This window comes from Panulirus ornatus, chromosome 41 (genome assembly GCF_036320965.1).
Source record: "Panulirus ornatus isolate Po-2019 chromosome 41, ASM3632096v1, whole genome shotgun sequence".
NCBI classification, from domain to species: domain Eukaryota; kingdom Metazoa; phylum Arthropoda; class Malacostraca; order Decapoda; family Palinuridae; genus Panulirus; species Panulirus ornatus.
The window spans coordinates 10262685-10286461 of NC_092264.1; the positions used below are offsets into that span (position 1 = coordinate 10262685).

General features: G+C 40.5%; 1 protein-coding gene across 2 annotated transcripts in view; it reads right to left on the reverse strand.

Moving 5' to 3' along the window:
- Window positions 1-130: 130 nt before the first annotated feature.
- The window catches only part of LOC139761669 (uncharacterized), a 74270-nt gene continuing 50623 nt past the window's right edge, over window positions 131-23777 (reverse strand). For both annotated transcript variants that reach the window (XM_071685994.1, XM_071685993.1), the window contains 2 exons: window positions 19007-19226; window positions 131-512 (listed from right to left, as the gene is read on the reverse strand). In XM_071685994.1, coding sequence (XP_071542095.1) covers window positions 370-512; window positions 19007-19226 — 363 coding nt within the window. In that variant the 3' untranslated portion in view covers window positions 131-369. The remainder of the gene's footprint in view (window positions 513-19006; window positions 19227-23777) is intronic.

The window sequence follows — 23777 nt, forward strand, 5'->3', positions numbered from 1 at the left end:
ATCATATCACCATGACATTGAAGAAGGAAGGTAAGGTACAGTATATATCATACATGATAAGACACTACCAATGCATCTAAAATCAATACCACGCTTAGAAAGTGATAATAGAAGGATAAAAGTGATGCAATTCTTTTCTTATATATTTAATATTCTCCATTTGGAAAATAAGTACAGCTTGTTTTCATATTATAACATTACTGTTTCCAATACATTAAACTGTTATTTTGTGCCAACCTTACATGATACAATTTTGGGTTTACAACCCACATGTGAAAGTGTAAGAAGCCTAGAATTTTTTGCAGGATATCTCACTAGGAAAATCATGCTCTGAGGGTAGAAAACTGATTCAGCCACACAGACATATTTTCAGAAACTGTAATACCAATGACTATAGGAGGTTTCCTCACTCCAGTCAACAGACAGATGTGTTGATTTTGCTGCATTAAGGCAATTAATGAAGTTGCTCTGAAGTTCCTGGATGCCTCTGTCTATCACAGTATAGTCATCACCTATGCAACAGAATATGGAGTTAGTTTTTGTAAAGCTAAAATTGAACATACATACATAACTACATACATACATACATGGTGTAATGCCCATGAGTCAGGCACTGGCCACTTTCATATTCTAGGCACTGCAGTCAGCCTAACGCTAAAGCAGCTATCAATCTACCTGTTGTAGATAGGTAAGAAATAGGCAACTGGTTTAGAATGGGTTGTGTGTGTATACACAAAAGAGAGTAGATATAGTATGTAATGATAATCATTTCAGTTTATGTAAAAATCATGTTTTCCTTATATTTGTATTATTTGTTGCTTTTGTAGCAGGCAATCATATCATATTTCTTTTAAAATGACTTGACAGGATGTACAGGATTAAGATGTGATTCTGCATTGTTGGAACAATAGCTTGGTGTCACTCATGGAAATGCTGTTTCTCTACATCCCTCTGCCTTCTTCACCTTAAAACCACCTTGAAAGGCACATATTACTTGGTGTCAGGTGTGCCGACATCTCACGTGCTTCTGGCTATAAAGAGGAGCTACTTGTGTGAAAGGGAAGAAGGTTGGTTGCAAGAATTGAGGTGCTGTGAGGTGGCAGTCTCCCTTTGCCACTGTTGCAGTCAGCTAGATCATTGAGGATAAGCATCCAAGGTCGACTTCCTGGACCCGATATCATAAGGAAATACATCAGAGAACTAGAGATGATTCCACCAGGAATTTGAGATATATCTACTGAGTTCTGAGAAAGATGAGAAAAAGGATGAGGTGAAGACTGCTACACTGCTAAGCTGGTGGAAGAGAGTTGCTAGATAGATATAACACTTTGCCTGTAGAGGAAGCTGATAAAAAGAAATACAAGACTCTTATAAAGAAGTTGTAAGAATATTTTGAACCAAAGAAGAATGTCACTTATGAAAAATACATTTTTTGTGGTAGAGTGCAACAGGCTGATGAAACTAGTGATAGTTTTGTTACTGACCTAAGAAAGAAGGCTATAAACTAAAAGTTTGGTGCCTTGAAGGATGAAATGATCATAGACAATTACATGTGGCATCAGTGATGACAAGCTACATGGACGGCTGTTGAGGAAAGGCGACACGACCCTTGATGAAACCATACTACTGAGGCAAGTGAAGAACAGATGGAGTTTGATGCACCTGTAAGCAGTTTGAATGCCCACAGTGTGAAGTCATAGAAGAGAAGTGAATATCAATCCTCAATTCCTGGCAACACATCACAAAGGACCTGTAAGTTCTGAGGCTTCAAACATGTCTTTGGAAGGATACACTGCCCAGCGAGCAACAAACAGTGTATGAAGTGTGGCAGGACTGGACATTTCAAGAGTATGTGTGACAACTTCAGCAATTAAGGAAAGGGCAAGAGTGTCTGCCAGGCTGGCAAAGATTCATCATCTAACTCCGAAAGGTGCTACAAGAAGCCAGTGGGAGGTTTATATGTTCTGAAAAAGTCAGCAAAAGCAGTGTCCAAGGCAACCTCCAACCAGTTAAGAGGACAAGATCAAGAGGACAAGTTTACTCTTCTCCTTCAAGATCAAACAGTGGCTTTCCAAATGGATACAGGAGCTGAGGTCAGTGTATTGCCTAAAAGAATCTACGACAAGCTGAAAAGAAAACTAGAGTTGAAATGTACAAAGATTGTATTGGCTGCTTTCATTGGAAGTAAAATTATACCCCTTGGTACGTGTCAAATGATATGTTTATATAACTCAGGAAAATATCAGCTCACTTTCTTCATTGCTTATGTAAACTGTGTGCCACTGTTGAGTATGAATGCCTGTAAATTGTTGGGGTTAGTTAAGTTCATGAATCAAGCAAAGTCAGATACCAACTTAGACACAACCACTGATTAGGTATTGCAGAAATATAAAGATGTATTTGATGGATTGGGATGCCTAGAGGGTGAACTGCATCTAGAGGATGATTCAAAGATCAAACTAGTGGCTCATCCACCCCGTGAAGTTCCTGCTGCTCTGAGAGATAAACTAGAATGTGAATTAGAGGACATGGAAATGAAAGGTGTAATCATCAGAGAAAGTAATCCCACAATTTGGGTTAACAGTATGGTCATTGTGGATAAGGGAAGTAAATTATGAATATACCTACATCCAAGAGATTTAGATAAAGCCTTGAAGAGGCAACACTATCCACAACCTACAATGGAGGAAATATCAACCAGGTTAACAGATGCAAAGGTGTTTTCTGTGTTAGATGCCACCAAGGGACTTTGGCAAATTAAACTAAATGAAGAGTCTTCCAAACTGCTTATAATTAGCACTTGTTTCGGTGCTCCAGAAATCTACCAGAGGTACATGCATGAATTGTTTGATGATTTTGATGGAGTGGAAATTATAATGGATGACAAATTAGTTTATGGCAGTTCTGAAGCACAACATTATGATAAACTAAAGAAAATCCTTACGAGATGCCAGGAAAAAAATATAAGGTTGAACCGTGCCAAACTTAAGCTTAAAACTGAGCAGGTAGAATACAATGGTCATGTATCAACGGCAGAAAGGTTAGGACCAGACTCTAAGAAGGTAGATACCGTAAGTAATTTTCCTGCTCCTAAGGATAAGCAAGAGTTACTTAGATTCCTAGAAATGATCAACTACTTGGGAAAGTTTGTTCCCAAGATGTCTGAAATAAATGAACCTCTGAGAAGGTTACTGGAGAAGGCCACTGAATTTAAATTGGATGAACCACAGGAAATGTTTTCTGAAACTCAAGCAAATGGTCTGTGAAGCACCAGTTTTGAAGTATCATAATGTATCTGAGCCTGTAACCTTGAATATTGATGCCTCAGGGTATGCTGTAGGGGCTTGTATTCTTCAGAAAGATCACCATGCTGCCTATTCTGCCAAGTCCCTAACTAAAACTCAAAGAAATTATGCTCAAATTGAAAAGGAGGTGTTGGCCATTGTTTTCGGAGCTGAGAAATTTCATTCTTATCTGTATAGGAGAAGTGTTGTAGAGACTGATCATAAACCCTTACAGAGTATTTTTAAGAAGTCCTTGTCATCTGCTCCTCCTAGGTTACAGAGAATGCTTCTCAGAGGTACATTATAAGAAAGGGAAGGACATGCATATAGCTGATGCTCTGATTAGAGTCAGCTGGACTGAAAAAGTGCAAAAACGATGATCTAGAAGTTCAAGTAGATCTAGTAACTCATGAAAAGCTAGACACTGCAAGTAAAAGCTTGAAGGTTTTTAAAGATATGACTAAGGAAGGTAGAGTATTGCAAACTCTTAAAGAATTCACATTAGGGGGATGGCCTGATTGTAAGAGACACTCCAGTAGAAATCCATGCCTTTTGGAATTACAGAGATGAGATAAGTTACTTACATTGAATAAAATGAACAGAATTATAGTGCCTCAGGAACTAAAAAGTAAAGTCTTCAAACACATTCATAAATCTCATCAAGGTATAGAAAATTCTCTAAGGATAGCGAGAGATCTTGTGTACTGGCCTGGAATGGGGGCTGAAATTAAGGACATGATTAGTGCTTGTGACGCCTGTAATGCTTATCAACGGAACCACTGATGTCTCATGAAGTCCCTAAACTTCCTTGGCAAAAACTTAAAGCTGATTCATTTGAGATGAAAGGGAATAGGTACCTGTTGCTTGTTGATTATTACAGCAAATATTTTGAGTTTGACTTGTTAGAAAATATTCATTCATTGGGAGGTGAGTTTGAATGGAGAAAAACTGGAGGAAGTGAAGTGTTTTAGATATCTGGGAGTGGATCTGTCAGCGGATGGAACCATGGAAGCGGAAGTGGATCATAGGGTGGGGGAGGGGGCGAAAATTTTGGGAGCCTTGAAAAATGTGTGGAAGTCGAGAACATTATCTCGGAAAGCAAAAATGGGTATGTTTGAGGGAATAGTGGTTCCAACAATGTTGTATGGTTGCGAGGCGTGGGCTATGGATAGAGTTGTGCGCAGGAGGATGGATGTGCTGGAAATGAGATGTTTGAGGACAATGTGTGGTGTGAGGTGGTTTGATCGAGTAAGTAACGTAAGGGTAAGAGAGATGTGTGGAAATAAAAAGAGCGTGGTTGAGAGAGCAGAAGAGGGTGTTTTGAAATGGTTTGGGCACATGGAGAGAATGAGTGAGGAGAGATTAACCAAGAGGATATATGTGTCGGAGGTGGAGGGAACGAGGAGAAGAGGGAGACCAAATTGGAGGTGAAAAGATGGAGTGAAAAAGATTTTGTGTGATCGGGGCCTGAACATGCAGGAGGGTGAAAGGAGGGCAAGAAATAGAGTGAATTGGAGTCATGTGGTATACAGGGGTTGACATGCTGTCAGTGGATTGAAGCAAGGCATGTGAAGCGTCTGGGGTAAACCATGGAAAGCTGTGTAGGTATGTATATTTGCGTGTGTGGACGTGTGTATGTACATGTGTATGGGGGGGGGGTTGGGCCATTTCTTTCGTCTGTTTCCTTGCGCTACCTCGCAAACGCGGGAGACAGCGACAAAGTATAAAAAAAAAAAAAAAAAAAAACTTTGTGAAATACTGAAAATATAATTTTGCCAGGCATGGGACACCTCAAACTTTTCACAGTGACAATGGCCCACAGTTCAAAGCAGTAGAATTTAAGAATTCTCTAAGTCATGTGGGATAGACCACGCAACTTCCTCCCCCTATTATCCAAAAAGTAATGGCCTGGTAGAAAAAAAGTGTACAGACAGTAAAGAAGCTGATGAAGAAGGCAGCCAAAGAGGGCAAGGATCCTTATCTAAGTGTGCTGGATTATAGAAATACTCCTGTTGTGGGGTCAGCAAGCCCCAGTCAGTTACTGTTTGGTAGGAGAACACGAACCACCCTCCCCACTTCTGAAGCCTTGTGATGAGCAGAGACACAAGACCCACTTACTATCAGACACCTCCTGCCTCTTTCTTTTATACATCTCCCACTCATTTGCATTATTTCCCTGCAAAAATCGTCCAAATGCCTCTCTCTTCTCTTTCACTAATAATCTTACTTCTTCATCCCACCACTCACTACCCTCTCTAACCTGCCCACCTCCCACGCTTCTCATGCCACAAGCATCTTTTGCACAAGCCATCACTGCTTCCCTAAATACATCCCATTCCTCCCCCACTCCCCTTACCTACTTTGTTCTCACCTTTTTCCATTCTATACTCAGTCTCTCCTGGTACTTCCTCACACACATCTCCTTCCCAAGCTCACTTACTCTCACCACTCTCTTCATCCCAACATTCTCTCTTCTTTTCTGAAAACCTCTACAATTCTTCACCTTCGCCTCCACAAGATAATGATCAGACATCCTCCAGTTGCACCTCTCAGCACATTAACATCCAAAAGTCTCTCTTTCACGCCTATCAATTAGCACGTAATCCAATAACGCTCTCTGGCAATCTCTCCTACTTACATACGTATACTTATGTATATCTCGCTTTTTAAACCAGGTATTCCCAATCACCAGTCCTTTTTCAGCACATAAATCTACACGCTCTTCACCATTTCCATTTACAACACTGAACACCCCATGTATACCAATTATTCCCTCAACTGCCACATTACTCACCTTTGCATTCAAATCACCCATCACTATAACCCGGTCTTGTGCATCAACACCACTAACACACTCATTCAGCTACTCCCATAAAAGAGATGGGGCATGAATGTTAAGCTCCTACCTTGTACTGCACAAAAAGCTTACCTTCTCTATGTGATATCAATAGACTATCTATCTATCTATCTATTTATTTATATCTCTGAAGCCCATTCTCTTTGGGAACTCACTTAAGGGAGTGGCCACGACAAAAGTGTCTCCATGACTGGTGAACTCCACTGCCGCTTCTTAGTCTTTTAGTGCCTCACTCTTAACAGGCCACTAGCAGAGGGGAACGCAAGCGCAGTGTTTGTGGAGACTCCTACAAAAATGTTCCAACCTGCTACTTCTACTTAACATTACTGTCTAATGTACCTACCTACTACTTCTATCTGCTGCTCATATTATTTTGCCAAAAGTCAGGGTTAGCACAAAGTGCTCACCACAGGAAACTATAGCTAGAGTTATGAAGAATGAGCTGTGTGATTTAAGTGCTGTCTCATGGTGTGTGTGACAAGGAGAAATTGTATGTTTGTGGACAGAATGCCAGCAGTACACAAGTGAGTATGACAGAAAAAAGACAGCTACCTGGGTCAGAGGAGTGTAACCTGACAACCACTGAAGTGCTGGCTCACTAAACAGCTGTCACTAAAACTCCTGATACCCTAGCAGGATGCACTGTTTGGTTACTGCCTACCAACTGCTACCTTTTACCAACTGCTATCTACCTATTAACAGAATGTTTGTGCTAATTTCGTTTGTTTTAATTTTTCCCACGTTTGGGCTCAATTTCTTCAATCTAAAAAATCTCTCTGAAAGTATTATATTGGGATTGGAAAGGTTTTCTCTGCCTAGATATGTAAAAAACTACACTTTTATACCATTTGTTATATCCCAGGCAAGATATACTGACATGTTCTAAATGGAACTAATATTCATTCAAAAAACTGACAGTGGTGATGTAATGGTATAGTCTAAGTGAAGAAACTTTCAATGCAGGCAATACAGAAAAACGGAAAAATTCAAAATCCTTGCAATAATAAAGAGTTTAAGTGATGGGAACCCAGAGGGGTAGAACTCCCGAGACTTTAATTAGATGGAGTTGTTTCCACATTATTTATCCTCATCTATGTTTTAATTCCAATGATATTCACTGATAATATACATGGATAGATAGACTTTCAATAAATGAAATATTATCATTTTACTTATTATACTTTGTCGCTGTCTCCTGCATTAACGAGGTAGCGCAAGGAAACAAGACAAAAGAATGGCCTAACCCACACACACATACACATGTATATACATACATGCTCAAACACGCACATATACATACCTATACATTTCAACCTATACATATATTCACATACATAGACCTATACATATATACCCATGCACATAATTCATACTTGCTGCCTTTATTCATTCCTGTCGCATGCGCACGAGGTAACGCAAGGAAAAGACAACAAAGACCACGTTTGTTCACACTCATTCTCTAGCTGTCATGTATAATGCAACGAAACCACAGCTCCCTTTCCACATTTAGGCCCCACAAAACTTTCCAAGGTTTACCCCAGATGCTTCACATGCCCTGGTTCAATCCATTGACAGCACGTCGACCCCAGTATACCACATTGTTCCAATTCACTCTATCCCTTGCATGCCTTTCACTCTCCTGCATGTTCAGGCCCAGATCGCTCAAAATCTTTTTCACTCCATCTTTCCATGTCCACTTTGGTCTCCCACTTCTCCTTGTTCCCTCCACCTCTGACACATATATCATCTTTGTCAATCTTTCCTCACTCCATTTGACCAAACCATTTCATTACACCTTCTTCTGCTCTCTCAACCACACTCTTTTTATTACCACACATCTCTCTTACCCTTTCATTACTTACTCGATCAAACCACCTCACACCACATATTGTCCTCAAACATCTCATTTCCAACACATCCACCCTCCTCTACACAATCCTATCTATAGCCCACGCCTCACGACCAAATAACATTGTTGGAACCACTATTCCTTCAAACATACCCATTTTTGCTTTCTAAGATAACATTCTCGACTTCCATACAATTTTCAACACTCCCAGAACATTTGCACCCTCCCCAACCCTGTAACTCACTTCTGCTTCCATGGTTCCATCCCCTGCCAAATCCACTCCCAGATATCTAAAACACTTCACTTCCTCCAGTTTTTCTCCATTCAAACTTATCACCCAAATGACTTGTCCCACAACCCAAATGTACCTAATAACCTTGCTCTTATTCATATTTACTCTTAGCTTTCTTCTTTCACACACTTTACCAAACTCAGTCACCAGCTTCTGCAGTTTCTCACCCGAATCAGCCACCAGCACTGTATCATCAGCAAACAACAAATGACTCACTTCCCAAGCCCTCTCATCCACAACAGACTGCATACTTGCCCCTCTCTCCAAAGCTCTCGCATTCACCTCCCTAACAACCCCATCCATAAACAAATTAAACAACCACAGAGACATTACGCATCCCGCCGCAAACCGACATTCACTGAGAACCACCTCCCTAACAACCTCATCCATAAACAAATTAAACAACCATAGAGACATTACGCACCCATGCCGCAAACCGACATTCACTGAGAACCAATCAATTTCCTCGCTTCCTGCTCGTACACATGCCTTCCATCCTTGATAAAAAACTTTCACTGCTTCCAGCAACTTGCCTCCCACACCATATATTCTTAATACCTTCCACAGAGCATCTCTATCAACTCTAACATATGCCTTCTCCAGATCCATAATGCTACATACAAATCCATTTGTTTTTCTAAGTATTTCTCATACGTTCTTCAAAGCAAATACCTGATCACACATCCTCTACCACTTCTGAAGCCACACTGCTCTTCCCCAATCTGATGCTCTGTACATGCCTTCACCCTCTCAATCAAAATCCTCCCATATAATTTCCCAGGAACACTCAACAAATACTCTACTCATGCACAACAAAACATATCATTTACCTTTTCCACAACATGATTTCTATCTATCTACATCTCTGATGTCTGTTCCTACTGGAACTCCCTAAACGGTGTGGCCAAAGCAATAGTCTCCATAAATAGTGGACTCCACTGCTGCTTCTTAGCCTTCAGCACCTTACCCCAGAACAGGCCACTGGCAGAGGGCAACTCTAGTGCAGCGTTTGCAGAGGCTCCTACATAATGTTTTTACTGGCAACTTCTACCTGATGCTTCTACCTACTACTTCTACCTAATGTTTCTATCTAATTCTCTGGCCTAAATGTTCCTACCTATAACTTATATCTATTGCTCCCACCATTTTGCCAAAAGGCAGGGATAGCATATAGTGCTCAACACAGAAATATCTAGAATTACACAGTATCAGATGTGTGAGTTGAGTATTGTCAAGTGTTATGTACAAGGTAAGATTGTCTGTTTGTGGACAGAATATCAGTAGTCCATGCGTGGGTGAGGCAGAAAAGCAATACAGCTATCTGGGTCAGAGAGGTGCAATTTGACAACCACTGAAGTGATGGCTCACTACATGAGCATCACTAGCCCTCCCAATAACCAGGTGGTGAAATTTCATACAAAAATAGCTATCTTTCTTTAAGCTTATATAAAACAAATTCTAGATAAACTTTTCAGTATCATTTCAGTAAAGAAACAGTATTTCTATTTCAATAACACTGCAATTCTATCAAAAGAGATATAAACACATTCAGCACTAGAATGCCCATTCCCTAAGAGTGTCAGAAATGTGCATAAAGATTTAATTTACAATGTGCTAATAATCTTATTAGGATCAGAGAAAATGTTTTGCCACCAGTATTAGATCCTATCTTTAATGTAACATTAAAACAAGAAATTTCAGAGAAGACACCCTATCTAATCACACAGTGCTTGAGTTTATGTGATTAGTGGGGATTAAAGATGATAATGAGTTCAAGTTTTTATGAAATAAAAGTGTGGGAGCTATTGAAAGCAAAACATTTTTGACACAAACACATATCAAAAAATTAAAATCCCTAATTGGAATACAAAACAGCATTACAAAAGGTACTGTGAAACCCATAAAAAGGGGATGAGAACATAGGGGTATGAGAGATATGGCAAGTAATGCCAAAGGAAAGAATCTTGGAGTGGTAGAGTGGGCGAACACACAATACTTTGAGGTGGTTTGGGCATGTGGAAAGAATGCAAGATGAGGAGTTTACAAGGAGAGTGTATGATAGTACAGTTAAAGGTGTTAGTGTGAGGAAGATAATTTGTGACATGGGGAAATATAGTGGAAGAGTACCGGAAGGAGAGAAATACAGGAAGAATGCACTGAATAGTGTATGCAAGGGAGGCATGTAAGGTCAGGGATAAGTGGAGACTCTTCTGTCATGGATAGCCCCTTGATGTAAGTTCCCAAAAGGAATGGGCATCAGGGATATAGATAGACATATAGCATTTTCTAACTGGGTTCTAATTACCAGTGGATTACAGCAAGGCTTTGTCTTCAGGCTAGTAATGTACCTAATCTATGCAAATGAGATATCTTAAGGGCCAGAATCAAACATGAATATATTTGTGGATGGTATTAAAATCATGAGAAATAAAGAATTACTAAGACTGCATAAACCTGTACATAGACTTGGACAGGTAGGTAGATGGTAGGCAGCAACTGGCCTTTGAGGTATATTACCAGGATTACTGAGTGAATGTGTTAGCAATTTTGATGCACGAGACCGGGATATAGTGATGGGTGATTTAAATGCAAAGGTGAGTAATGTGGCAGTTGAGGGAATAATTGGTGTACATGGGGTGTTCAGTGTTGTAAAGGGAAATGGTGAAGAGCATGTTGATTTGTGCTGAAAAAAGGACTGGTGATTGGGAATACCTGGTTTAAAAAGAGATATATACGTAAGTATATGTATATAAGTAGGAGAGATGGCCAGAGAGCATCATTGGATGACGTGTTAATTGATAGGTGCATGAAAGAGAGACTTTTGGATGTTAATGTGCTGATAGGGGCAACTGGAGGGATGCCTAATCACCATCTTGTGGAGGCAAAGGTGAAGATTTGTAGAGGTTTTCAGAAAAGAAGAGAGAATGTTGGGGTGAAGAGAGTGGTGAGAGTAAGTAAGCTTGGGAAGGAGACTCATGTGAGGAAGTACCAGGAGAGGCTGAGTGCAGAATGGAAAAAGATGAGAGCAAAGGACGTAAGGGGAGAGGGGGAGGAATGGGCTGTATTTAGGGAAGCAGTGATGGCTTGCACAAAAGACGCATGTTGCATGAGAAACGTGCGAGGTGGGCAAATTAGAAAGGGTAGTGAGTAGTGGGATGAAAAAGTAAGATTATTAGTGAAAGATAAGAGAGAGGCTTTTGGACAATTTTTGCAGGGAAACAGTGCAAACAACTGGGAGATGTATAAAAGAAAGAGGCAGGAGGTCAAGACAAAGGTGCAAGAGGTGAAAAAGAGGGCAAATGAGAGTAAGGGTGAGAGAGTATCATTAAATTTTAGGGAGAATAAAAAGATGTTTTGGAAGAGGTAAAAAAAAGTGAGTAAGACAAGAAAACAAATGGGAACATCAGTGAAGGGGGCTTATGGGGAGGTAATAACAAGTAGTGGTGATGTCAGAAGATGGAGTGAGTATTTTGAAGGTTTGTTGAATGTGTTAGATGACAGAGTGGCAGATTTAGGGTGTTTTTGGTCAAGGTGGTGTGCGAAGTGAGAGGGGTCAGGGAGAATGGTTTGGTAAACAGAGAAGAGGTAGTGAAAGCTTTGCAGATGATGAAAGCTGGCAAGGCGGTGGCTTTGGATGGCACTGCAGTGGAACTTATCAAAAAAGGGGGTGACTGTGTTGTTGACTGGTTGGTGAGGATATTCAATGTATGCATGGCTCATGGTGAAGTACCTGATGATTGGTGGAATGCATGCATAGTGCCATTGTACAAAGGCAAAGGGGATAAAGGTGAATGTTCAAATCACAGAGGTATAAGTCTGTTGAGTATTCCTGGGAAATCATATGGGAGGGTATTGATTGAGAGGGTGAAGACATGTACAGAGCATCAGACTGGGGAAGAGCAGTGTGGTTTCAGAAGTGGTAGAGGATGTATGGATCAGGTGTTTGCTTTGAAGAATGTATGTGAGAAATACTTAGAAAAAAAAATGGATTTGTAAGTAGCATTTATGGATCTGGAGAAAGCATATGATAAGAGTTGATAGAAATGCTCTGTGGAAGGTATTAAGAGTATATGGTGTGGAAGGCAAGTTGCTAGAAGCAGTGAGAAGTTTTTATCAAGGATGTAAGGCATGTGTATAAGTAAGAAGAGAGGAAAGTGATTGGTTCTCAGTGAATGTCAGCTTGCGGTAAGGGTGCGTGATGTCTCCATGGCTGTTTAATTTGTTTATGGGTGGGGTTGTTAGGGAGGTGAATGCAAGAGTTTTGGAGAGAGGATCAAGTATGTAGTCCGATGAGGATGAGAGGGCTTGGGAAGTGAGTCAGTTGTTGTTCGCTGATGATACAGCTCTGGTGTCTGATTTGGGTGAGAAACTGCAGAAGTTAGTGACTGAGTTCAGTAAAGTATGTGAAAGAAGAAAGCTGAGAGTAAATGTGAATAAGAGCACAGTTATTAGGTACAGTAGGGTTGAGGGACAAGTCAATTGGGAGGTAAGTTTGAATGAAGAAAAACTGGAGAAAGTGAAGCGCTTTAGATATCTGGGAGTGGATTTGAAAGCAGGTGGAATTGTGGAAGCGGAAGCGAGTCACAGGGTGGGGAAGGGGGCGAAGGTTCTGGGAGCGTTGAAGAATGTGTGGAAGGTGAAAACATTATCTCGGAAAGCAAAAATGGGTATGTGTGAAGGAATAGTGGTTCCAACAATGGTATATGGTTGTGAGGCATGGGCTATAGATAGGGTTGTGTGAAGAAGGGTGGATGTGTTGGAAATGAGATGTCTGAGGACAATATGTGGTGTAAGGTGGTTTGATCAAGTAAGTAATGAAAGGGTAAGAGAGATGTGTGGTAATAAAAAAAGCATGGTTGAGAGAGCAGAAGAGGGTGTATTGAAATGGTTTGGTCACATGGAGAAAATGAGTGAGGAAAGATTGACGAAGAGGATATATGTGTCAGAGGTGGAGAGAACGAGGAGAAGTAGGAGACCAAATTGGAGGTGGGAGGATGGAGTGAAAAAGATTTTGAGCGATCTGGGCCTGAACATGCAGGAGGGTGAAAGGCGTGCAAGGAAAAGAGTGAATTGGAACAATGTGGTATACTGGGGTCGATGTGCTGTCAATGGAATGAACAAGGGGCATGTGAAGTGTCTGGGGTAAACCATGGAAAATTTTGTGGGGCCTAGATGTGGAAAGGGAGCTGTGGTTTCAGTGCATTACACATGACAGCTAGAGATAGAGTGTGAACGAATGTGGCCTTTGTTGTCTTTTCCTAGTGCTATCCCGCATGCATGTGTGTGTGTGTGTGTGTGTGTGTGTGTGTGTGTGTGTGGGGGTACCATTTCATGTGTGGCGGGGTGGCGATGGGAATGGCTAAGCAGTAAGTATGAATATGTACGTGTGTATATATGTATTTGTCTGTGTATGTATATGTATGTATACATTGAAATGTATAGGTATGTATATGTGCATGTGTGGGCGTGTATGTATATACATGTGTACTTGGATGGGTTGGGCCATTCTTTCGTCTGTTTCCTTACGCTATCTCGCTAACACAGGAGACAGCGACAAAGTATAATAAATGAATATAAGTATAAGACCGCATAAACCTGTACATAGACTTGGACAGGTAGGTAGCAGATGGTATGCAGCAAACGGCCAGGGAGGTATATTACCATGAATACCCGCCTGGGTATCAGAAAGGTTAGTTACATCTCTGACCCAAGTAACTGTCTTTTCATTCTGCCTCACTATCATGCGGACTACTAGCATTCTGTCCACAAACATATAATCTCTCCTTGTCATATGTAACACCCAACAACACTTAACTCATGCAGCTTATTCTTCATAGCTCTAGATTTTCTTGGCAAAATGGTTGAAGCAGTAAACAGAAGTAGTAGCTAGGAACATTTAGGCAGGAGCATTAGGTAGGAGCCTCTGAAAAAACTGCACCAGACTTGCCCTCTGCCAGTGGCCAGTTAAGGGTGAGGCACTAAAGGCTAAGAAGCGGCACTGGAGTTCTTCAATTATGGAGCCTCTGTTGCCATGGCCACTCCTTTGAGGGAGTTCCAATTGGAACAAGCATCAGAGATACAGATAGACAGATAGATAGATAGATGGACAGACTTGGACAATCTCCAGTGTTGGTTAGATAAAAGGTTTATGAGGATCAATATAACCAAAGGCAAAATAACAGGAATATAATGAAGTCAAAGGAGGTGCAGGTATCAATATAATCTTTTAAGAATCGAAGAGTGAAATGAACTTAGAAGACAAAACATTCCTACGATCACCATATCAACTGAATTTTCAGGGGAATGCCATTCAAAATTCACAATATTTTCTACAACACATTTAAATGCAAAAATCTCATCTTAACACCCTTTTAATTTTGCATTCATACTAATCACTTTCCCAAAAGAGGTTCTGTTATCATATTCATATGAACTAACAGCAATCCCACTTCACTTTATCAGCTACAGTATTCACTTCCTTATAATTTTTGTATATACCCTTACTCGGCTAACTTTGTGTGGCAAAACAATTATCATCTTTGCCCAAATCAGAAGACTTTCACTTGGCCAGACAACCATATATACACTGCATACCCATATAAATACTGTTTTACCTTGACTTCATCATCTCAAACATTATACCATCTCCACAGTAATTCACTTTTTTTGCAAGTTAAACTACTAGTTTCCTTAAATGCTCATCTGTCATATCTTCTGGTCTTATAAATCTAATAAGCTTTTTTTGTAATCTTTAATTCTACCAACTTCATCCTTTAAATTTTAAGCAACACCTTCATTTTTCACTAGAACCTTTCTATAAGAATATTTCCTTTTACCTACTTTCAAAATTGATCACCAAGGAACTCTTGTTCATTACCTAATTCTTTTTCATGATCGCCATTTCCCATGTTAGTGAGACAGCAACAGTAACAGATGAAGAAAGGTCACACCCACTCTCTAGCTGTCACAGCTCCCTATCCACAATCAGGCCCAAAAAAATTTTCCATGGTTTAACTCAGAAGCTTCACATGCCCTGGTTCAGTCCACTGACAACATATCAACCACAGTATACCACATCATTTCACCCTTCTGTATGTTCAGGCTCTGGATGCTCAAAATTTTTTTCTCTCCATCCTTCCATATCTAATACTCACCTTCACATATATTCTCTTTCAACCTTCCCTCACTCATTTTTTCCATATGTCCAAACCATTTCAGTACACCCTCTTTAGCTACCTGTTCCCTCCATTTCTAACACATATATTCTCTTTCAACCTTCCCTCACTCATTCTCATCATATGTCCAAACCATTCCAGCCCATCCTCTTTAGCTCTCTCAACCACACTGTTTTTATTACCACATGTATCTCTTACTCTATCATTACTTATCTGATCAAACCAGGCTCTGGATGCTCAAAATTTTTTCTCTCCATCCTTCCATCTCTAATTTGGTCTCCCTGTATTACTTGTTCCCTCCACCTCTAACACATATATCCTCTTTTAACCTTCCCTCACTCATTCTTTCCATATGTCCAAACCATTCCAGTACACCCTCTTTAGCTACCTGTTCCCTCCATTTCTAACACATATATTCTCTTTGAACCTTCCCTCACTCATTCTCTCCATATGTCCAAACCATTTCAGCACATCCTCTTTAGCTCTCTCAACCACACTGTTTTTATTACCACATGTATCTCTTACCCTATCATTACTTATCTGATCAAACCACCTCAGATCACATATTGTCCTCAAACATTTAATTCCCAAAACACCCACCCTCCTCCACATAGCCTTATCTACAACCCATGCCTTGCATCCTAATAATACTGTTGGGCCTGCTATACCTTCAAATATGACTATTCTAACTCTCCTAGATAACGTTCTCTTTTCCATACATCCTTCAGCACTCCCAGAATCCTCACCCCCTCACCCATCCAATGACTAAATTCCACTTCCATTTGCTGCCATGTTCATTCCAATGCATCTAGAACAATTCACTTCCTCCAAATTTTCTCCATTCAAATTCACACTACAGCTAACCTGTCCCTCAACCTTGCTAAACCTAATTACCTTGCTTTTATTCATGTTTACTCTCAAGTATGTCCTTTCACATATTCTTCCAAACTCAGTCACTAACTTTTGCAGTTTCTAATTAGAATCTACCACCAGTGCTGTACCATAAGCAAACAACAACTGGCTCACCCATGAATTGCATACTTGCCCCTCTTTCCAAGATTCTTGCATTTACCTTTCTCACCACCCTATCCAAAAACAAATTAAACAAACATGGTGACATCAGATGACCCTGCTGCTGCAGACCAACCTTCAATTAGAGCCATTCACTCTTCCTACTTGTGCAAATTCCTTAAAACCTTGAGAAAAACTTCTCACTGCTTCTAGCAGCTTTCCTCCTGCACTGTATATTCTTAAAACTTTCCACACAGCATCTCTATGAACCCTATCATATGATTTCTCCAGATCCATAAATTTCAAATACAAATGAATCTGTTTCTCAAAGAATTTCTCATACATATATCCTCTACCACTTCTGAAATCATATTGCTCCTCCCCAATCTGATGCTCTACACATGCCTTCACCCTCTGAATCACTACTCTTCCATACAACTTACCAGATACACTAGACAACTTATACCTATGTAGTTTGAACACTCGTCATTATCCCCCCTTGCCTTTATTCAATGGCAATATACTTGTATTCTGCCAATCCTCATGCACCTCACTATGATCCACACATACAATGAAAATCCTTACCAACCAATCAACAACGAAGTCACCCCCTTCCTTAATAAATTCAACAGCAATACCATCCACACCAACTGCCTTGCCACATTTCATCTTATGCAAGGCTTTCACTGCCTCTTCCTCTTCATCAAACCACTCTCCATGACTCTCACTTCACATACCATCCTGACCAATACAACCTACATCTGCCACCCCATCATCAAATACATTCAAAAGTCCTTCAAAATACTCACTCTATTCCCTCCTCAATTCATTATCTGTTACCATTTCCCCTTTTGCCCCCTTCATTGATGTTCCTATTTGTTCTCGTTTTCTGCACATCATTAACCTCCTGAAAAAAATTCCTTATACTTTCTCACCCCAACTCTTATTTGCCATCTTGTTAAGCTCCCTGAACATTGCTTTTGACCTCCTGTTGTTCCCTCTAATAAATTTTCCAATCAATTGCACTCCTTCCTCATAAGTACAGCCCAAACACCTCTCTTTTCTCTTTCACCTGCAACTTTACTTCATCCTACCACTCACTGTCCTTTCTAATCTGCCCACATCTCACCTTTAGCATGCTTCAAACATCTCTCATATATGCTAGTAGGTAGTAGCTGGTAGGCAGCCAATGACCAGGAAGGTATACGACCAGTACTACCCGCCCAGGTATTGGGAGGGTTAGTGACATTTGCGTGTTGAGCCAGCACTTCAGTGATTGTCAGGTTGCACTCCTCTGACCTAGGTAGCTTTCTTTCTTTCTGTTTCACACACATGTGGACTACTGGCATTCTGTACACAAACATAGAATCTTTACTTGTTACACATACCACTTGACATCACAACTCATTCTTTATAACTCTAGATTTTCCTGTGGTGAGCCCTATGTGCTATCCTGTATTTTCGCAAGATGGTAGAAGCAGTAGAGAGTAGTAGTAGGTGGGAACATTCAGGAAGGAGCATTAGGTAGAAACATTAAGGAGAAGCAGTTAGTACAAACATTAGGTAGGAGCCTCTGAAAAAACTGCACCAGACTTGCCCTCTGCTAGTGGCCTGCTAAGGGTGAGGCACTAAAGCCTAAGAAGTGATACTGGAGTTCTTTAGTTATAGAGACTCTATTACCATGGCCATCCCCTTGAGGGAGTTCCAGAAATGAACAGGCATCAGAAATACATACAAACAGATAGCTAGTACTGCTTCCCAAAATACCTCCCATTCCTCACCCATCACCTTGCTTCATTTTCTCTCACTTTTTGTCATTCTACATTCAATCTCCCAAGGTATTTCTTCACACAAGTCTCTTTTCCAAACTCATCTACTATCATCACTTTCTTCTCAATAACACTGTTCTCTCTTTTCTGAAAACTTCAACATATCTTCACCTTTGCCTCCACATGATAGTGATCAGACATCCAACCAGCTCCCCCTCTCTGCACATTTACATCTAAAACTCCCTCTTTTACATGCCTTTCAATTAATATGTAATCCAATAAAGCTCATTGACCATCTCACATTGACCATCTCACCTACTTACATATGTACACTTGGGTATATCTCTCTTTTTAAACCAGGTATTCCCAATCACTGGTACTTTTTCAATATACAACTCCACAAGCTGTTCACCATTTCCATTCATAATACTGAATACCCCATGCCCTCCAATTGTACCCTCAACTGCCACATTACTCACCTTCACATTCAAATCACCCATCACTAACATCCGGACTCTTACATGAAAACTGCTGACACATTCACTCAGCTGTTTTCAAAACACTTGCCTTGTATGATCTTTATTCTCATGGCCAGGGTAAACATTTAAGCACTAATAATCACCCATCTCTCACCATACACTTTCATTTTCACCTTAATATCTTCATTACCTAATATCTTGTTAACTTCATTACATATATAATACAGCATGAAAATATAAACTTCCTAACTGAACGAGCAATATAAATACTTTCAGTATAGATGACTTACTTAGATACTTGTCTGAAGGTGTAGTAAGGCACAGACATCGTAGAGTACTGCTGTTTCTAAGATGTATCAAATGACTTAAAATAACCCATGATGGGAAGTCATTTCTGGTCATTCTTAGGAGAGTTAAGTTTGGCATCCTTACGAAGATGTTGATTAGTTCGGTCAACATTTCTGGAGTCACCCTGTTTAGATTGCAGTTCTCTACTTCCAAAACTGACACCTGCAAAACAGAAAAAAAATCTTTCAAAACTCATGCCATATGTATGTAACAACAATTTAAAGCTCTTAAGGGAGATATATCTAGAAAAATCCTAACACAAAACTATGCATATGATAAAGAAAATATCAGAATGACTGGTGTACTAGTTCCCTTAGTCTTTGCTAGTCAAGATTTCTACAATATGTAGACCTGAATGCTGTTATACTACTACACCTACTACTATAATCAGAAGGACAACTTCTATGATGAATAGGACCACCACGATCACAAATACCACTACTACTATAAGTACAACTATCAAACTTAAGACTACAACTACAACAACTAATACAAATGCTGCTACTCCAACAACCAATACTACTTCTGCTCCAACTAAAACTATGACCATATTACATCCATAGCTGCTACCAATAGTTCCAATAATATCATCACTGCCACTTCTCCTACCACCACTAGTACTTTTATCGATATTACTGTTTGGCTTAATATTAGAACTACTACTATCACTACTGTTACTACTAATATTAGTACTACTAACTACAATTACCACTACTACTACTACTACTAACATCACTATCATTACTAATACCACCATCGCTGCTACTACTTACTACAATTGATTCTACTGCAGCTAAGACTATAACTACTATAACAACAGCAATTGCTACTTTAGAGTACAAGTAAGAAAACTAAAAACCATGATTACTACTATGGCAACTATTCCCTGCATGTCGCAGAAGGCGACTAAAAGGGGAGGGAGTGGGGGGCTGGAAATCTTCCCCTTCCATTTCTAACTTTCCAAAAGAAGGAGCATAGACAGGGGCCAGGAGAGGAAATTCCTCTAAGGCTCAGTCCTCTGTTCTTAATGATACCTTGCTAATGCAGGAAATGGCGAATGTGTATGGAAAAAATATATCTTTCTTTCATACCATTCGCCATCTCCCACATTAGCGAGGTTGCGTTAAGAACAGAGGACTGGACCTTTGAGGGAATATCCTCACCTGGCCCCCCTTCTCTGTCCCTTCTTTTAGAAAATTAAAAAAAAACCGAGGGGAGGATTTTTTTTTATACTTTGTCGCTGTCTCCCTGCGTTAGCGAGGTAGCGCAAGGAAACAGAAGAAAGAATGGCCCAACCCACCCACATACACATGTATATACATACACGTCCACACATGCATACATACATACCTATACATCTCAACATTCTTTTTTTTTTCATACTATTCGCCATTTCCCATGTTAGCGAGGTAGCGTTAAGAACAGAGGACTGGGCCTTTGAGGGAATATCCTCACCTGGCCCCCCTTCTCTGTTCCTTCTTTTGAAAAAAAAAAAAAACCGAGAGGGGAGGATTTCCACATATACATATATATACACACACACAGACATACATATATACACATGTACATAATTCATACTGTCTGCCCTTATTCATTCCCGTCGCCACCCCGCCACACAAGAAATGACAACCCCTAACCCCCGCATATGTGCGAGGCAGCGCTAGGAAAAGACAACAAAGGCCACATTCATTCACACTCAGTCTCTAGCTGTCATGTACAATGCACCGAAAACACAGCTCTCTTTCCATATCCAGACCCCACAGGACTTTCCATGGTTTATCCCAGACGCTTCACATGCCCTGGTTCAATCCATTAACAGCACATCGACCCCGGTATACCATATCGTTCCAATTCACCCTATTCCTTGCACGCCTTTCATCCTCCTGCATGTTCAGGACCCGATCACTCAAAATCTTTTTCACTCCATCTTTCCACCTCCAGTTTGGTCTCCCACTTCTCCTCATTCCCTCCACCTCTGACACATATATCCTCTTTGTCAATCTTTCGTTACTCATTCTCGCCATGTGACCAAACCATTTCAAAACACCTTCTGCTCTCTCAACCACACTCTTTTTATTACCACACATCTCTCTTACCCTTTCATTACTTACTCGATTAAACCACCTCACACCACATATTCTCCTCAAATATCTCATTTCCAGCACAACCACCCTCCTCCACACAACTCTATCTATAGCCCACGCCTCGCAACCATATACCACTGTTGGAAGCACTATTCCTTCAAACATACCCATTTTTGCTTTCCAAGATAACGTTCTCGACTTCCACATATTTTTCAAAGCTCCCAGAACTTTCGCCCCCTCCCACCATATGTTTCACTTCTGCTTGCATGGTTCCATCTGCTTCCAAATCCACTCCCAAATATCTAAAACACTTCACTTCCTCCAGTTTTTCTCTATTCAAACCCAATTGACTCGTCCTTCAACCCTATTGTACCAAACAACCTTGCTCTTATTAACATTTACTCTCAGATGTCATGTATAATGCACCGAAATCACAGCTCCTTTTCCACATTCAGGCCCTAAAAAACTTTCCATGGTTTACCCCAGACGCTTCACATTGACCCCGGTATACCACATCATTCCAATTCACTCTATTCCTTGCACACCTTTCACCCTCCTGCATGTTCAGGCCCCAATCACTCAAAATCTTTTTCACTCCATCTTTCCACCTTAAATATGGTCTCCCCTTCTCCTCGTTCCCTTCACCTCTGACACATATATCCTCGTTGTCTATCTTTCCTCACTCATTCTCTCCATGTGACCAAACCATTTCAAAATACCCTCTTCTGCTCTCTCAACCACACTCTTTTTATTACCACACATCTCTCTTACTCTTTCTTTACTTACTCGATTAGACCACCCCACACCGCATATTGTCCTCAAACATCTCATTTCCAGCACATCCACCCTCTTCCGCACAACTCTATAGCCCACGCCTCGCAACCATACAACATTGTTGGAACCACTATTCCTTCAAACATACCCATTTTTGCTTTCCAAGATAACGTTCTCGACTTCCACACATTTTTCAACGCCCCCAAAACTTTCACCCCCTCCCTACCCTATGATTCACTTCTGCTTCCATGGTACCATCCACTGCCAAATCCACTCTAAAACACTTCACTTCCTCCAATTTTTCTCCATTCAAACTTACCTCCCAATTGACTTGTCCCTCAACCCGACTGTACCAAATAACCTTGCTCTTATTCACATTTACTCTCAGCTTTTTTCTTTCACACACTTTACCAAACTCAGTCACCAGATTCTGCAGTTTCTCACCCGAATCAGCCACCAGCACTGAATCATCAGCGAACAACAACTGACACACTTCCCAAGCTCTCTCATCCACAACAGACTGCATACTTGCCCCTCTTTCCAAAACTCTTGCATTCAACTCCCTAACTACCCCATTCATAAACATATTAAACAACCATGGAGACATCACACACCCCTGTCACAAACCAACATTCACTGAAAACCAATCGCTTTCCTCTCTTCCTACATGTACACATGCCTTACATCCTCGATAAAAACTTCACTATTTCTAACAACTTGCCTCCCACACCATATATTCTTAATACCTTCCACAGGGCATCTCTATCAACTCTATCATATGCCTTCTCCAGATCTATAAATGCTACATACAAATCCATTTGCTTTTCTAAGTATCTCTCACATACATTCTTCAAAAGCAAACATCTGATCCACACATCCTCTACCACTTATGAAACTACACTGTTCTTTCCCAATCTGATGCTTTGTACATGCCTTCACCCTCTCAATCAATACCCTCCTATATAATTTCCCAGGAATACTCAACAAACTTATACCTCTGTAGTATGAGCACTCACTTATATCCCCTACGCCTTTGTACAATGGCTCTATGCAAGCATTCCTCCAATCCTCAGGCACCTCACCATGAGTCATACATACATTAAATAACCTTACCAACCAGTCAACAATACAGTCACCCCCTTTTTTAATAAATTCCACTACAATACCATCCAAACCCGCTGCCATGCTGGCTTTCATCTTTTGCAAAGCTTTTACTACCTCTTCTCTGTTTACCAATGCATTCTCCCTAACCCTCTCACTTTGCACACCACCTTGACCAAAACACCTTATGTCTGCTACTCTATCATCAAACGCATTCAACAAACCTTTAAAATACTCATCCATCTCTTTCTCACATCACCACTACTTGTTATCACCTCCCCATTTGCCCCCTTCACTGATGTTCCCATTTGCTCCCTTCTCTTACACACTTTATTTGCCTCCTTCCAAAACATCTTTCTATTCTCCCTAAAATTTAATGATATAGGGTTTTTTGGTCGAGGTGGTGTGCAAAGTAAGAGGTGGTGTGCTAAGTAAGAGGGTTATGGAGAATGATTTGGTAAACATATTAGAGGTAGTAAAAGCTTTGAGGAAGATGAAAGCCGGCAAGGCGGCGGGTTTGGATAGTACTGCAGTGGAATTTATTAAAAAGCGGGTGACTGGTTGGTAAGGATGTTTAATGTATGTATGACTCATGGTGAGGTGCCTGAGGATTGGCAGAACGCATGCATAGTGCCATTGTACAAAGTCAAAGGGGATAAAGTTGAGTGCTCAAATTACAGAGGTATAAGTTTGTTGAGTATTCCTGGGAAATCAAATGGGAGGGTATTGATTGAGAGGGTGAAGGCATGCATAG